The sequence below is a fragment of the Neofelis nebulosa genome, chromosome 2 (assembly GCF_028018385.1).
Source record: "Neofelis nebulosa isolate mNeoNeb1 chromosome 2, mNeoNeb1.pri, whole genome shotgun sequence".
NCBI lineage: Eukaryota > Metazoa > Chordata > Mammalia > Carnivora > Felidae > Neofelis > Neofelis nebulosa.
The window spans coordinates 23,952,428-23,966,461 of record NC_080783.1 but is presented as its reverse complement, the minus strand read 5'-3'; the positions used below and the strand labels follow the sequence as shown (position 1 = coordinate 23,966,461).

Sequence of the window (14,034 nt, the reverse complement as noted above, 5' to 3'; positions counted from 1 at the left end):
GTTGGGTAGGGATTCCTACACACACTCATTTATACTGTTTATTGGGCTAATGATGGTTTATACTGTAAGATGGTTCTGTGGATGAATGTAGACTTAATCACATCAAGAGCCAACTACAGATGCAGTTCTAGCTGTAATACCTTTATTGGCGCATATTAACATAGCCCCTGATACTAGGTATGGAGGTAGTGACTTAACAATTTCTTTGAAAAATAATTCTTTATCAACAAAGATAATCTGAAGCAATGTGCCTTCACATTGCAGGGACAGCATACTTTTATTATCTTAGCTTCAGGCTAGGTCAACTCTCCTCTTTGCTATAATACAGTGCAAAGAAATCTTGTTCATCTTGACATCCCACAGAACATCAAGTTGGAACATTACATTCATGGTACTGACTGGACATGGTGAGCAGGAAGTAGTAAATACCTGAGATGCCTCAGTAAGATATATGCTAGAGAATAGGAGATAATTGCCATAGAAAGTTCAGAGACTAGCAGCATTAGTGAAATGTTATGGGGTTTAGTGGTCTACACATATTGAATTTGATCTTCTGTAATAAATGCAAATGGCTGCACTTTGCACCTGTCATCATGAAGAAGGAGGCATGTTTGGGTATATTGTTCTGATGTATGTGCTAGGTACCCAAAGGAAGACTGTTTCCACCATGGATCAGAGCTCTGAGTCGGTCATATTGGACTACTCCCTGGCTATTTGGGGGCATCTCAAGCTGCTAAAGTAACAGGGAGAGAAGTGGACTATTGGTTGGTAACTTTTCCAGATTACCAAGATGATTTGGGGTTGTTGCTATGTTTGGAACTCAGGAGATTCAATGGGGCACCTCTTTTTAAAAAATGTGCCCAATAATCCTGGTTACTGGAAAACTGCAGTAGTCCCAGGAAGACAGGACCATCAAATACTCAGTATTTGTAGAAATTAAGATTTGGGTCATTCATCAGATAAAGAATCCTGTCTAGCCCAGGTGCTACAAAACAGGGTAAGCTTAAGGGGAAGGTGGAATTGGTAGTAGAATAAGAAAGCTATAATGATCAATTTGAACTTTCTGAACAATTAGAGAAGCATGGACTTTAGCAGCTATGTTTTACACTGTATCTATTATAAAAAAACATTGGCAAATATTTTAGGTTACAGTTGGAAGTATAACTGAATTCATGTCACCCATTGATGAGGCAGTAGCTGGATGACACCCCCCTCATTACTCCATTAAGCTCTCCTTAATTAGCCACTTTGAGTCTGTTTATATATCTACAAAATCATGACTTTGTATACCAATTTGTAAAATCAGTATGATTGCCGCTATGGGTCCATGTCTTTATTTTTTTTGAACCTCAAGGAGGCAATATATTTATTTACAGAATATACGATTTCACAGAAACAGCTTCACTTTACACACACACGATTTGTAATTACACAGAACCATGTAAGAAATGTCGTGTCTGGCCTGGTAAAAGCCAATGGGAATGGCCTACTTTTGGAGTGACACCTTTTTCATCCCTCACTTCATTAGGCACCAGTCAGGAACCCCTAGATGAGTCATGACTAATTTGCAAAAAGATGCTGATTGAAACTGCCCAGCTCAATAGAAACAAAAACCAAAGTGTCTTCTTAAACACCACCCACAGGGATGGATGTGTTAAAAGAACAAAAAGGATATCAAGGCAACACAAATTAAGGTGAGTATTGAAATCCTTCTTGAGCGCTGAAGGCATTAAACCTTCTAAGGATAATATAGCAATCCCAGGTAAAGTAACATGTGTACATTAAACCATGATTATTAAAAGCAACACAATTTTGTTAAGAATGAAATAGATGCTTAAAGTTGTATTTTTGCTTCAACTTCATGTAACAGCCAATGTTCATGCAAAGCTATGTTTTATATAATCTGTGGTCAGCTCAGTAATACTTTAATAAGCCAGAGTACATGGCTAGCTAAAGGAAGTTACTGTCACATCTTAACATTCTTTCAATAAAGAATAATTTTTATAATAAAGATGTAATTTTCATAGCATAATTTAAAATATAAAATGTCATGGTTGGAAATAAGGGAATTGCTATGAGTCAGGGAGGCAATTAACTATATATACTTAAAATATTTTGTTTTAATGCTTGAATTAATTTCATTTTTCTACAACTGCTCCACATTGACAAGTTAATATCTAAATTAGTTTTATACATTTCACATTCATGTTAAAAAATAAGGCCTTAAGGATTAATAGGAAAAAATGTAAAAACAGGTAATACAAGTATTACCTCACAATCCACAGCACTCTCTAATACAATTTGTCAATGTAGATGAAAATATCACTTCCATCATATCTTCATATTAAAATTAAATTTTAATATGTCATTATGGACAGAAGGATATAAAACTGGCTGGAGAGTACTCTATATTAATTTTCCGCCTTTAACTTCTTGGTTATGGCAATTCATGCTAAAAGTCAAATGAGATTCATTCAGATTTCTAATCATTCTCTTTTATGTACTATACTCTAGCATTTTAAAAATATCACACTTACTCTAGATTTTCCAATGATGATTTATGAAGCAGAGAAATGTTTCAGAGAAAATCCAATGACTGTATTTTGAGAGTTAAAGAAACAAGGAGCGTTTAAATGAAATATAAAATACTCCACAGCCAATTTGCTAATGAGCATAATATTTTCAAGTTTAAAAATAGTGATGTTTGATTTCCCACTCCCAGACTGGGCACTATATCAGTTGAAAAATATCACAGCTTTCATCTCCTCTATGGTGATATCAGTATGTAACTATGATATTTTACTAGATTTTCTATTATCCTGGATTAACCATAATTACAGAATAAATTATACATTAATTTATGTTATAAATTAAATTATTAATTATACTGACTTAATAATTATAAAATTAAAAATCACAGAAAATCCATAGAACACTTGTTTCCTTACTTCAATGGCTTAAAATAAGAGACTTTTCAGTTGACAGTGCTCCTTTTTGCCAAGTCTACGAGTCTAAAAAAGGAAGGGCCATATGCAACTTGCAAGATTTATCAGTTACTCAGTGTACACAAATAAAAATATTGTCTAGATAATTCCTAGCCATATACCAAAGCTATAAGTTACTCTGCATCATTCTTTAACACTTTGCTGAATTCTAGTATTTTAGCTTTCTTCTCAAAGAGTCAGTGACACTTACCAGAGTGGGTCCTGAGGTGTCCTGTGAGGGCGTCCCTTCTTCTACAGGCATAGCTACAAAAAGGACATTTGAACGGCTTCTCTCCAGAGTGTAACTTTATGTGTCTCAAAAGGTTTCCCTTCTGAGTAAAAGAAGCTCCACACTGGTTACAGTGGAAGGGGCGTTCACCTGCCAAAAGGAAAAGAGGTAGAAAAGATCAAGTAGGTTATACACAAGTGACCAATTTGCTGTAGACTACTAATTGGTGCTAGGTTCTCTGTGCTGAGAATATTCTCCCCTGTAGGTCTTCTAAACCTTTATCTAACTAAAATTTGCTAATACCAAAGCCTTAAACTTCAGGCCAAGCACCGTTCTCTCTCTTTATATAAATTTTACAGGATTCCTGTCACTGACTCAAAAGAATCAGCAATAGCACTGACCACTGATTGAACAACTAAGTGCCATCACTTTACTGACTTTACTAGTTGCTTTACAGAGAATATTTCAATCCTTATATTTCTAATTAGGTATCTATAATTTCAATTTACAAATGAAGAACTTGAAGTTCAAGTATCAAAGCATCTGATTATAGTCACAGAGCTAAAAAGTACTCAAACTGATAACTGAATCTTGCTTAGTTGGACAACAAAATCTTGCTCTGTTGTGCCACACTATCTCTTTTAAAGTTACAGAAATTTTAGTTTGGCCTGGAGGGGATCTTTAGTCTAACTCTTTCATTTAGCTGATGATTTATTACCAGGGGGCCAAAAAAGTTCAATGAATGAACCAGGTTAACAAAGCTCATTATCACAAAATCTCTAAAGCTTCACCCAGGCCCCAGGTCTCTCGATTCTCCTAGTCACTAACAGTGAAATCTTTGGAAAAATTTCTGATATAAACAGTGAAAATCCAAAGAAAATTATTAATCCAGACATTTCCTGTATAATTTTGTTGTGAAAATAATTGTATAGAAATCTTTTCTCTCTTTTCTCCTATTACTGGATACCACTATAAAACTGTTCAAGCCAGAATTATCAGTTTAGTCTATTGGGTCAACTGGCTGTCACAAATGTCACTGAAACATAAAATTGCAGTTGAGGAAGGAGTGAAATTGGCAAGTACGGTCAAACCATGAAGAAAATGTTATTTTAAGTTTGCCAGTCTCTAAAGATATTCATGAAATAAATTATAAATTAGTACCTAAATAGTACAAAGTAGTAAAGCTCACAGTTTAGAACAGAAGGTTAAAAAAAAAAATTCACTTTTGGTTTAACTGTACTATTTCTGTATTTGAGGTTAGATGAAGATTATAATTTTAATACCTAAAAATTTATACTGAATTGTCATGTTTTATATCTTTAACTGAAACATTTGTAAATAGTGAATAAGGAAACCTCAATATTTGGGTGAGGCCTTTAATGCAAATTCAGTGATTCTTTTTATTAAAGAAAGGTAGGAGGCATAAAGAAGATAAACTTTGGCCATTTTCTTGCAGCTGCCACTGCATATTCTATCATATAGATTTGTTATAATACCTAAAGACATTGAGTGATACATCAGGTGTTATCTTAAATTCCTTACTACTTGCTCATCTTGGAACTTTTTATGATATATACCAAGGGAAAAAAATATATATATAATCTGTGTTTGTGTAGCAAGGGTTAAGGTTTTTCTTACAAAATCTGGAGATCTTCTGAGCTAATTTATGAAAAAGTCCTTGTGCTGGTGTGTTAAGTGAAAATAATTTATGTTATGGTTACCTTAAATTTTATCTTATTTCATTTTTTTGGTTCATTTGATAAAACTGACAATTAAATCAATGCTAAATACTGCTTAAAGGAGAAATACTTTACCAAGAAACCTCTTGTATGAAGTCTCACAAATAAAAGTTTTAAAATAAATCTAAAATTGGTACATCTTTACACACACGCACACACACACAATTTAATTCATTGACATTTTTTTCAATGAAATAGCAGTCCATAGCTTTTTAAAATCAGGATTTTCTACTCCCCACCCCTGCCACGGAATTACTAATAAAAAAGAAAAAGGCAATTTCTCTGTAAAAATTTTTATACCATAGGAAAATAGCAAATGGAAATTATACTTTTCACTCCAAATATTTGATTTTACTTTTGAAATCTCTCTATCTAGGGTCTTCCAGGCAAGTAACAAATTAGTATGCCATAACTTTAAAATGAATTAAATTAGTTTGGTAAACAAAAACATTTGAAATCATGTTTGCCTTTAGAATATACTCCTCAAACATGCTAACTTAGATTTTCATTAAGCCTCTTACAAGTGAAATATTTAAAAATTCCTAATTTAGACTACTGAATTTGTCATTCCAAGTAATACTAATCAAAAAAGAAAAAATAAATAAAACAATAACTATCTTTAAAAAGAATTTTAAAATTCATCTAATTGAGTATATGAGACTAATGCATGACAGGATAATTTCATTTTTACATTTACAAAATATTCCAGATATCTTCAAATATTTTTAGTAAGAATTATTTCTGAATTTATATGATCATCCTTAAAGGGGTCAGAGAAATAAAAAGAGGTCTAGGTATATCAGGAAATATTGTCTGTTGCTGAGTATGTAAGTCTTACATGGGAGGCATTTGCTAACTATATTCCATGGCCATGGGAAATAAAGAAAGGCATGATGAAGGTAACAAGTCATGTTCCCATTTGTGATAAGAGGAAAAGGGCAATGATAATAATTCACTTTTATTTCAATTGGATGAAGCTTTTAGAAATAATCCGCTTTACATGAATTAAGTCTTGAATTGGGATTATGAGATATGTGGAAAATGATCTGATATTTAAGTAAAAGGTTCACTTAGCTACCCATATTGCGTATTACTTGAAACAACACATCTCAATTATTTTTTAAATAATTTGCTCTTTCTGTAATAATAGACTGAATCAACTAGTCTTTTTAGAATTAGTTTAGACTTTGAAAATATATTAATCATGTTCTTCAGATATAAATAAACGCAAACTTCAGGAAAACATCACAAATTTACTGAATTCACTATACAGTAATTCAACTGAAAAAATCAAGTAGGCTACTGTATCTGTGATAACTAATTCCCCCATGGGGTGGGCACAAAAGTCTGGATTAACAACTCTGAATCCAGGAGAACAATTAATATGTAGCCATGCTATCATTCATTTCCATTCTCAATCTGCTTCTTGTTTTGTTTTTTTGTTTGTTTTTTAATCTAATCTACTCAAGGACCTTTTTGTGGTTATTCCCAGAATGAAGTTATCTATTATCTATTGAAATTATATTTCAATATTTTATATACTTTCATAAACACATATTTCTAGATCTGTGTTTAAATATCCAATTGAAATACAAATATACATGCATCAATTTGCTTTCGTAAATCAAAGAAAGAGGGTGTTCCGTGTTGGATGGAACAACTACCTACAAATATGAAAAATCCCAAGCACCTGTTGAGAGGGCCTTGGAGCAAGAGAATGGTTCCACAAAGCTACAATGTACAAAATAGTGTGCTTAAAACTTAAAGTTACAAAGTTGGGAATACTCTACCCCAAAGAAGGGCAAAGTTAAGGATAGACTGTATTTATAATGTCCGCATCAATTCATGTTTGTGCATGAATTGATTTACTACCCCTACTTCTTCTGCCTATATCCCAGTGAAGAGTGCCTTGAGTATCCGATGACAATATTACCTGATTACCTACTAAAGTAGCAATACCAATGAAATAACACAAAGCCATTTGTAAGACACTGGAATTGGTACTTTAGTAGAGTATGAAAGAGAAAGAAGAAGAAGTGAATTAGATATGATACTCCATGTCATTTTAGTAAACTGGGTGGTTGTGTAGCTTTTTTCACTATCAATTTTATATTAGATATTCTATGAGCTAAACACACAAACATGTTTCCTAAAGGGTTTCTAAAAATTTAAGACCACGCCTTTTATACTAGCTGTAAATAATTGGTAACGGGGAAGTTCTAGAATGAAGACAGTAGTTCATGGTATTAATGAGAAAACATTTGGTTAATGACTAGATCCTGACCACATTTTTTCAATCTAGTTTAAATTAAAATTCACAAATAGACTTTCTGTTCTTGAATAGTATTAAAATGGAGTTGAAAATGTTATGACCCATTCAGATGTATAAACTGGGTCATCAGAAATACATATAAACATAGTAAATGTAAAGATACATCACAATTTTAAGGTCAACAATGTGTGGCAGGTATCCCAGGCTCCTCTAAGAATGGCTATTAACTTTAACAAAAACTTTCCAGATCTGAGGGAAGTATAATGTTTACAATACTCCAATAAACATTTATTAACAATAAAAGTTCACTGAGTTGCAAGAGGACTTTAAATAGCCATTTTGCCCATTCTCCTTGCCTTTGATAGTTGAGTGAATCCCATATTCATAGACCTTCCAGAAATCTGTATAACTAAAAACATTTTCCATGTCAATTTCAGGATTTTCAGAATCAAAATAATTCAATGCTGCTATAGTAGTAAATATCAAATGAACAGTAGAGTAGGTATGAAACTACTTTTGTGTTTACAAACCAACAATCCTCATGACAATCACTGCAGATACAGTGAAACATTGATTAACCCAAATAATAGAGCATACTCAGGTTCTTCAAATTTCCTTGACTCAGACCATAAAAGGCTTATTAGAAATCTTACAAAAAAGTTGTTGTTAGTGTACTTTTCAGCCTTAAAACGCACACTATATGCAATTCAAATGAAAAGTCATTATACTAATTTTGTTTATATGTTGCTAGAAGGGGAAAGTTACACATTTGAATGGGTGTTATCTTCCTCAATATAATCACTGTGAGATAATGAATACATAATAACTATGTAGAACTCTTCTTTTAGAACTGCAATTAACATTACTTAATGACCATAGAAGAAAAGAAGACTCATTATTTTATAGACTTTTCATATTTTTATTATCAAATATCAAACCTGATCTTTTAACTTTCCTAGGAGAATTTTTTTTTAATTGAATGTTTATTTATTTTTGAGAGAGAGACAGAGTGCAAGCAGGGGAGGGGCAGAGGGAAAGGGAGACACAGAATCTGAAGCAGGCTCCAGGCTCTGAGTCATCAGCACAGAGCCCAATGTGGGGCTTGAACTCATGAACCGCAAGATCATGACCTGAGCCAAAGTTGGATTAACTGACAGGGCCACACAGGCGCCCTGGGAAGAAATTTTCTTCAATTAAGGTAAAAAACATTTGCACTAGTAATATAAATATTTCTAAAATATGCCATTTAAAAAGGAAATTAAAATCAAAACAAAAACTAAACATGTAACTGTATAGTTGGAATAAGGGTACAGGTTCCAAAGCTGATGATTCTGATTAAGATAACACTGATTTTAATGTGTAACTTCTTACTATAAATTTTAAGATATCAGCCTTAGGGTCATATCTCATCAGAAAATGTTGGTGCATTGAAGATACTGAGCTTGGTATATTTGAACAAAACCAGTCTGGGCATCAGGAAACCTTGGTTCTAGCGTCATAACCACATAAGAGATAATGGACAGATCATTTGACTATTTGGGGCTTCACTTTCTTCATGTGTAAATGAGAGATTTGGACTAGAAAGACTTCAGTGTATCTTGTATCTTTCATATTTTAAGCAACTACTAATTAAATTGATTACTTAGAAATAAATCTTTTAAACCAACTTCATTATGATTTATGTCTCTTCCAGAGAGTACCATATTTAAAAATTCTGAGTATTAGTGATTAATATTTTGCTATATAATACTACTTGGCATTATAGCTAAAGGTATCATTATCTTTATAACAATTTTCATATGAACTTAAAACTTTTTTTAAGAGTTAACTGTCTGATTTTCTTAACATAATCTCATTTTTTTTAATTAATTTTTTTTTTCATTTTGCCAAAGAATTTATAGAGAGATTTAAATAAAGCCTTCTCCTCATTTAGGTGTTTTTTACATTACACAAATGTCAAAAGTATATATTAAATTAATCCGAGGTCTCTTTCCTTACCCTATTCCATGATTGCACATTCCTGCCAGCATACTCACCACTCTAGCTATAGTATACTACACCCTACGTATCTCTTCGCAGGAGCTATAATAAAAGAAGTATCACGGGAAGATGGTAACACCTTGAACCAGGGAAAGTATCTCCCTAATACAGGGACCCATGGTAGGCAAAGATTGATTGGAAATTGTATTCCAAGAGGTTAACCAGATAAGGTGAAAATGATCCACCTCTATATAAATGCATGAGTACCATTTTATAGTATAAACTCTTAGCTAGCAAACTATATTACCTGCCCATGGGTATGGTAAAATATGTATAGAAATACAAAAAGATTAAGTTACACAATGAGATTCTCCTATACCTTTTGAACCCTTATCATATTATTGCTATATTAAGAACTGTGGAAACTGAATCCCAAACTTCTTTTCTGATATGCTATTCAGATTTGAAGGCTGGAAGTCAAGACCCAGGCTACTCTCTGCTTTTCAGCAATCCAATACTAGCAGAATTCTGAAAAGGTAGTTTCACCACTGCCACCCCTGAATAAAAAGGAAAGAGAATAGATGTCAGGTAATATCAACATCAGATGTCACAGGCAGTCATCAGGTTATTCTTTCAGCTGCTTACCAGTGTGACTCCTTTTATGTACCATAAGCACATTGGGCCCAATGCAAACCATGCCACAGACGTCACATTTCAGTTTACCATTCGGAAGCCGGATTCCTCCCTCGCCTTGAAGCTCCTGGACTTTCCTGTTGTCAGCCACCTCGCTGCTCTCAATTAGGGGTTCTTCTAGGCCGCTACCTTCATCATGGCCCCTGATCTCATCTTCACGGCTCAGGGGTTTCCTGTCACACTCTTCATCACTCTGCATTTCTAGTTTTACTGAATTTGCTGTAATGAGAGAGAGAGAGAGAAATGAAGACATTTAAAATGCAGGTTATGTGTTGTTATCTACACTGCTTCTCCACCCAGTACCATTATATTAACATGGATGGAGATGTTGCATGTGCCAACACCAATGCAATGTCCATACATACTGTGCTCTAAGATATTTTAGTGACTTTAGCATGAAAGTAAAGATGGTTCATAAAACAGAATGACACTTTATTTCTGCATATATTTCTTTCTTTAACTTATATATTTTTTAAGCAAGTCTTGAATTCTGGTATTGGCTTTTGAGTTTGTTACTTTTTGAGACTCAGGTAGGATTCTGCAAGAAACAAGATGAGATATTGCTTAACCCCCTGAGCCATGCAGTCAGCCTCTTCTTAATTTAACAATCATATGATTGTATGAATATACTTCACATTAGGTTTCACATCAGAGTACTTGTGTAAACCTGCTTCAGAACTGAGTAAGAGAAACTACTTGGGATCTTAAGCAAATGTCTTAGATGTATGAAGGCATACTGTCAAGGCAAGTATCTTAAAATGAGACCGAAAACATATTCAATGAGGAGCTATAGAAATGTAAGGCAGAGTGCACAGACCTCACATGCTTGTAAGCTACTTTTTTTTATGTAAAAAAAAGTTCTCCGTGGAACATATTAGTCTGCAAATCAAAGTATTCCAACTTTAATCTATGCACACTAAAAAGCAGTGAATGACAGGAATGGCATAGCGTGCATGCACACACTTGTGACTGTTAAGAAATTTAATGCCTTCTGTTTGCTGTTTTTGGATCATCCCACAGAAAAGTTGGAATTTTGTTAGCACAGCCCTCATTCTGGATTGCTGACAAAGTCTTTTCACAAAGCAGAAACAGGCTTTAAATGAATACCAGTTTTGTTTTGTTTTGTTTTGTTATCCAGTGATCTTGAAAATTTCTAAAGAAATCATATCAGCGTTCCTGAGCAAAACAAATTATTTGGTACTACTTGAATGGAGGAAATACATTCATAAAAAGGAAGTAAGTTCTTTTTACTGCAGCTTTCTTAGAGAAACCACATATTCTGTGATTTGTTATTAGTACTTTAAACAGGTAGTGCTACCAAAATGGCTCCTCCCCTGCTCCCCTCCTTGGAACTCCCCTAAGAACAGAGGCAGCATGGTGCAAAATGAGATCACTGCGTTGAGTCCAAAGACCATAGCTCTAGGACTGGCTTTGACACTTATTAGCAGTATAATCTTGAACTGAATATTTAACCTCTGAATCCATTGTCTTTTGTTTGCAAACTACAAATGAATTCAAACTTCAAAATGAAATTTAAGTAGAATAGTTTAGCTAGTTAGAGTACGGATCCTATAACCAGGCTGCCTGGATTTGAATACAAGCTCTGGCACTCACTATAAGCAGTGTCGCCTTCTGCATGATACTTGAATTCTCCATGTACTCTACAAAATGAGGATGGTGATGGTAGCCACTTTCTCAGGCTGATGTGAACATTAAGTGAACAAATGCAGAAAATGGGCTTAACTATTACTCTTCTGGTGAAAGATAATGCTCTGTTTATTCCATAAAGTTTGTGAAGATCAATTATAGTATGTAATCTACTCTGAGATCTACAAAAGATTTTATAGACTTCTTGGCCCCATCTCTAACAGAAAATCTACTACATTGAGTTTTACCCTATTTACAAATCAGTACTACTTTACTGGTTTTTGAGAAGGGTAGAGACATTATTTCATCCATCTTAATATCCCCAACATGCTCAAAAAACGTGTGGCATCTAGGAGGTTTTCAGGCAGTATCCACTGAGATGTTTTAGTAAATTAAGATTTTTTTTAGAATGTTTTATATGTTTAAAAAATACATGAATAAAGAAAAATTAAAGGATAAAAAATGAAAATTATATCCTTTTCTCTCCAAAATTCACCATCCCATTACATTCTCAAAAGCAACCATTATCCTTATTTTCTAATTCAGAAGTATAGGGGTGTGTGTGTGTGTGTGTGTGTGTGTGTGTGTGTGTGTGTTTATAGATGATAGTCTTTTTACACAAACTGGAGTGTACAATTTACCTAACCTTAACTGTGCTTTCTTCATTTAATAATATCTGTTTAATTTTTCCATATTAGTACACAGAAATGCACACTGTTCTTTTTAATGCCTGCATAGAATCTATTTTATCAATATAATTTATTCCTAGGCTCTACTGTTACAAGTTTAAGATGGTTTATTGCTAGTATAGACATTATTATATAATATCACATTGAACTGTCAATCTGATAGATAAAAACTGGTATTTTACGATAGATTTTAATCTGTATTTTTTTAAAGGTGGAGTTGAGCATCTATAGACATACATGTTTAAATGTTTGGGGTTTTTTGGGGATTTGTCTATGAAAGTTCTTTGCCCATTTTTCTACTTGGTTGTTGGTCTATGCTCACTGAATTTAAATGCTTTATATATACAAAGGAACTCAGCCCCATGTGTTATATTTTTGCAAAAATACTAGTTAATCTTATTACTCAAGGGTATCTTGGGAGCATATACACTAATTTTACGTTTTGATTTTTTAAAGTTTTCAATTATGATTTCTAGATTCTGTATTTTGCTTCAATAAGTTTTTCCATATTCAAGAAATTTTTCCATGATTTTTCCCCCTGGGAACAAAGGTTATTCTAATCAAAGTAAAACACTAATTTTTGCCCTATGTAGTCCCATATAACTCCCACTTAAAGAAAAAGTTAAGAAAATAAATGAGGAGTATGACTTTATATAGCATGACTTCATATTCCAATCTGTGAGCAAATTGTCCCACATGTTTAAGTGATGTACTAAAAGGTTATAAACTGCACAGCAATGCCATCATTCATATTCCTGAACTGGTCAACATCTGATCAGCTACATTTAATGAGTGTAAAGTCTACCAACATTCCATTTCAAGACTGAAGAAATGTACCTTAAAGTGTAGGTCTGAGGGGCGCCTGGGTGGCTCAGTTGGTTAAGCGGCCGACTTTGGCTCAGGTCATGATCTCACAGTCCGTGAGTTAGAGCCCCACTCAGACCCTGGAGCCTGCTTTGGATGCTCTGTCTCCCTCTCTCTCTCTGCCCCTCCCTGCTTGCACTCTGCCTGCCTCCCTCTCTCTCTCTCTCAAAAATAAATAAAACATTTAAAAAAAAATGAGAGATGGAAAAAATATTTCTATTTCTTTAAAAAAAAAGTGTAGGTCTGAGTCTGAAAATATGGGCCTCTTAAATTTCAAAACAGCACAGAATTATGAAGAATATGACTTGATATTATATTATCTTTTCCCTTAATAATATTATAATACATACATCAAAACATAATACCAAACATGGATAAAATGTCATTAAAAATTATTGTATATTAAAGTTATAGTTAGAACGTTGTCTACAGAGGAATATACTTGAATATTCAAAAAAGCATACATTTGTTAGAACTAAAATACAGAAGAAATGGTAAACCCTAGCAATCTTTTCTCTAGCAGTCTTATACTCTAAGGGATTATATCATGTATGAATATATACACTACTGCTATAGTAAATACAGTAATTTACATTCATTGATATAGTAAGTCAATAAATGCAGCACATTTTAATATATACATATCAGATTAAATTTTATATACCTATGTTGGCCTAAGTACAAACAAAATCCCATCCTAACTAATATTTAGTCTGCCCTACTAAAATTAGGTTGAAATTTAGGATAAAAAGCAATTAAAATAGGCTTTGAATTTTAATTGTTAAATAGAAAATTTCCTTACTCAAAGAATATAAAATAAATTTCCCTACAATTTTTTTTCTATTTAAGATGTTTCCAATTAATGCAAGACACTATATTTTAAGTCATTAATGATTAAATTCATGTGTTCAGTAAACCTATATACACCCTAAATTAC

General features: G+C 33.3%; 1 protein-coding gene across 15 annotated transcripts in view; it reads right to left on the bottom strand.

The window, feature by feature from the left end:
• Positions 1–14,034, bottom strand: part of IKZF2 (IKAROS family zinc finger 2) — a 163,926-nt gene that overhangs the window by 49,472 nt on the left and 100,420 nt on the right. For 13 of the 15 annotated variants that reach the window (XM_058706059.1, XM_058706055.1, XM_058706062.1 and 10 more), the window contains 2 exons: positions 9,850–10,116; positions 3,196–3,363 (listed from right to left, as the gene is read on the bottom strand). In XM_058706059.1, the coding sequence (XP_058562042.1) occupies positions 3,196–3,363; positions 9,850–10,116 (435 nt within the window). The remainder of the gene's footprint in view (positions 1–3,195; positions 3,364–9,849; positions 10,117–14,034) is intronic. The other 2 variants (XM_058706076.1, XM_058706085.1) reach the window with 1 other exon arrangement.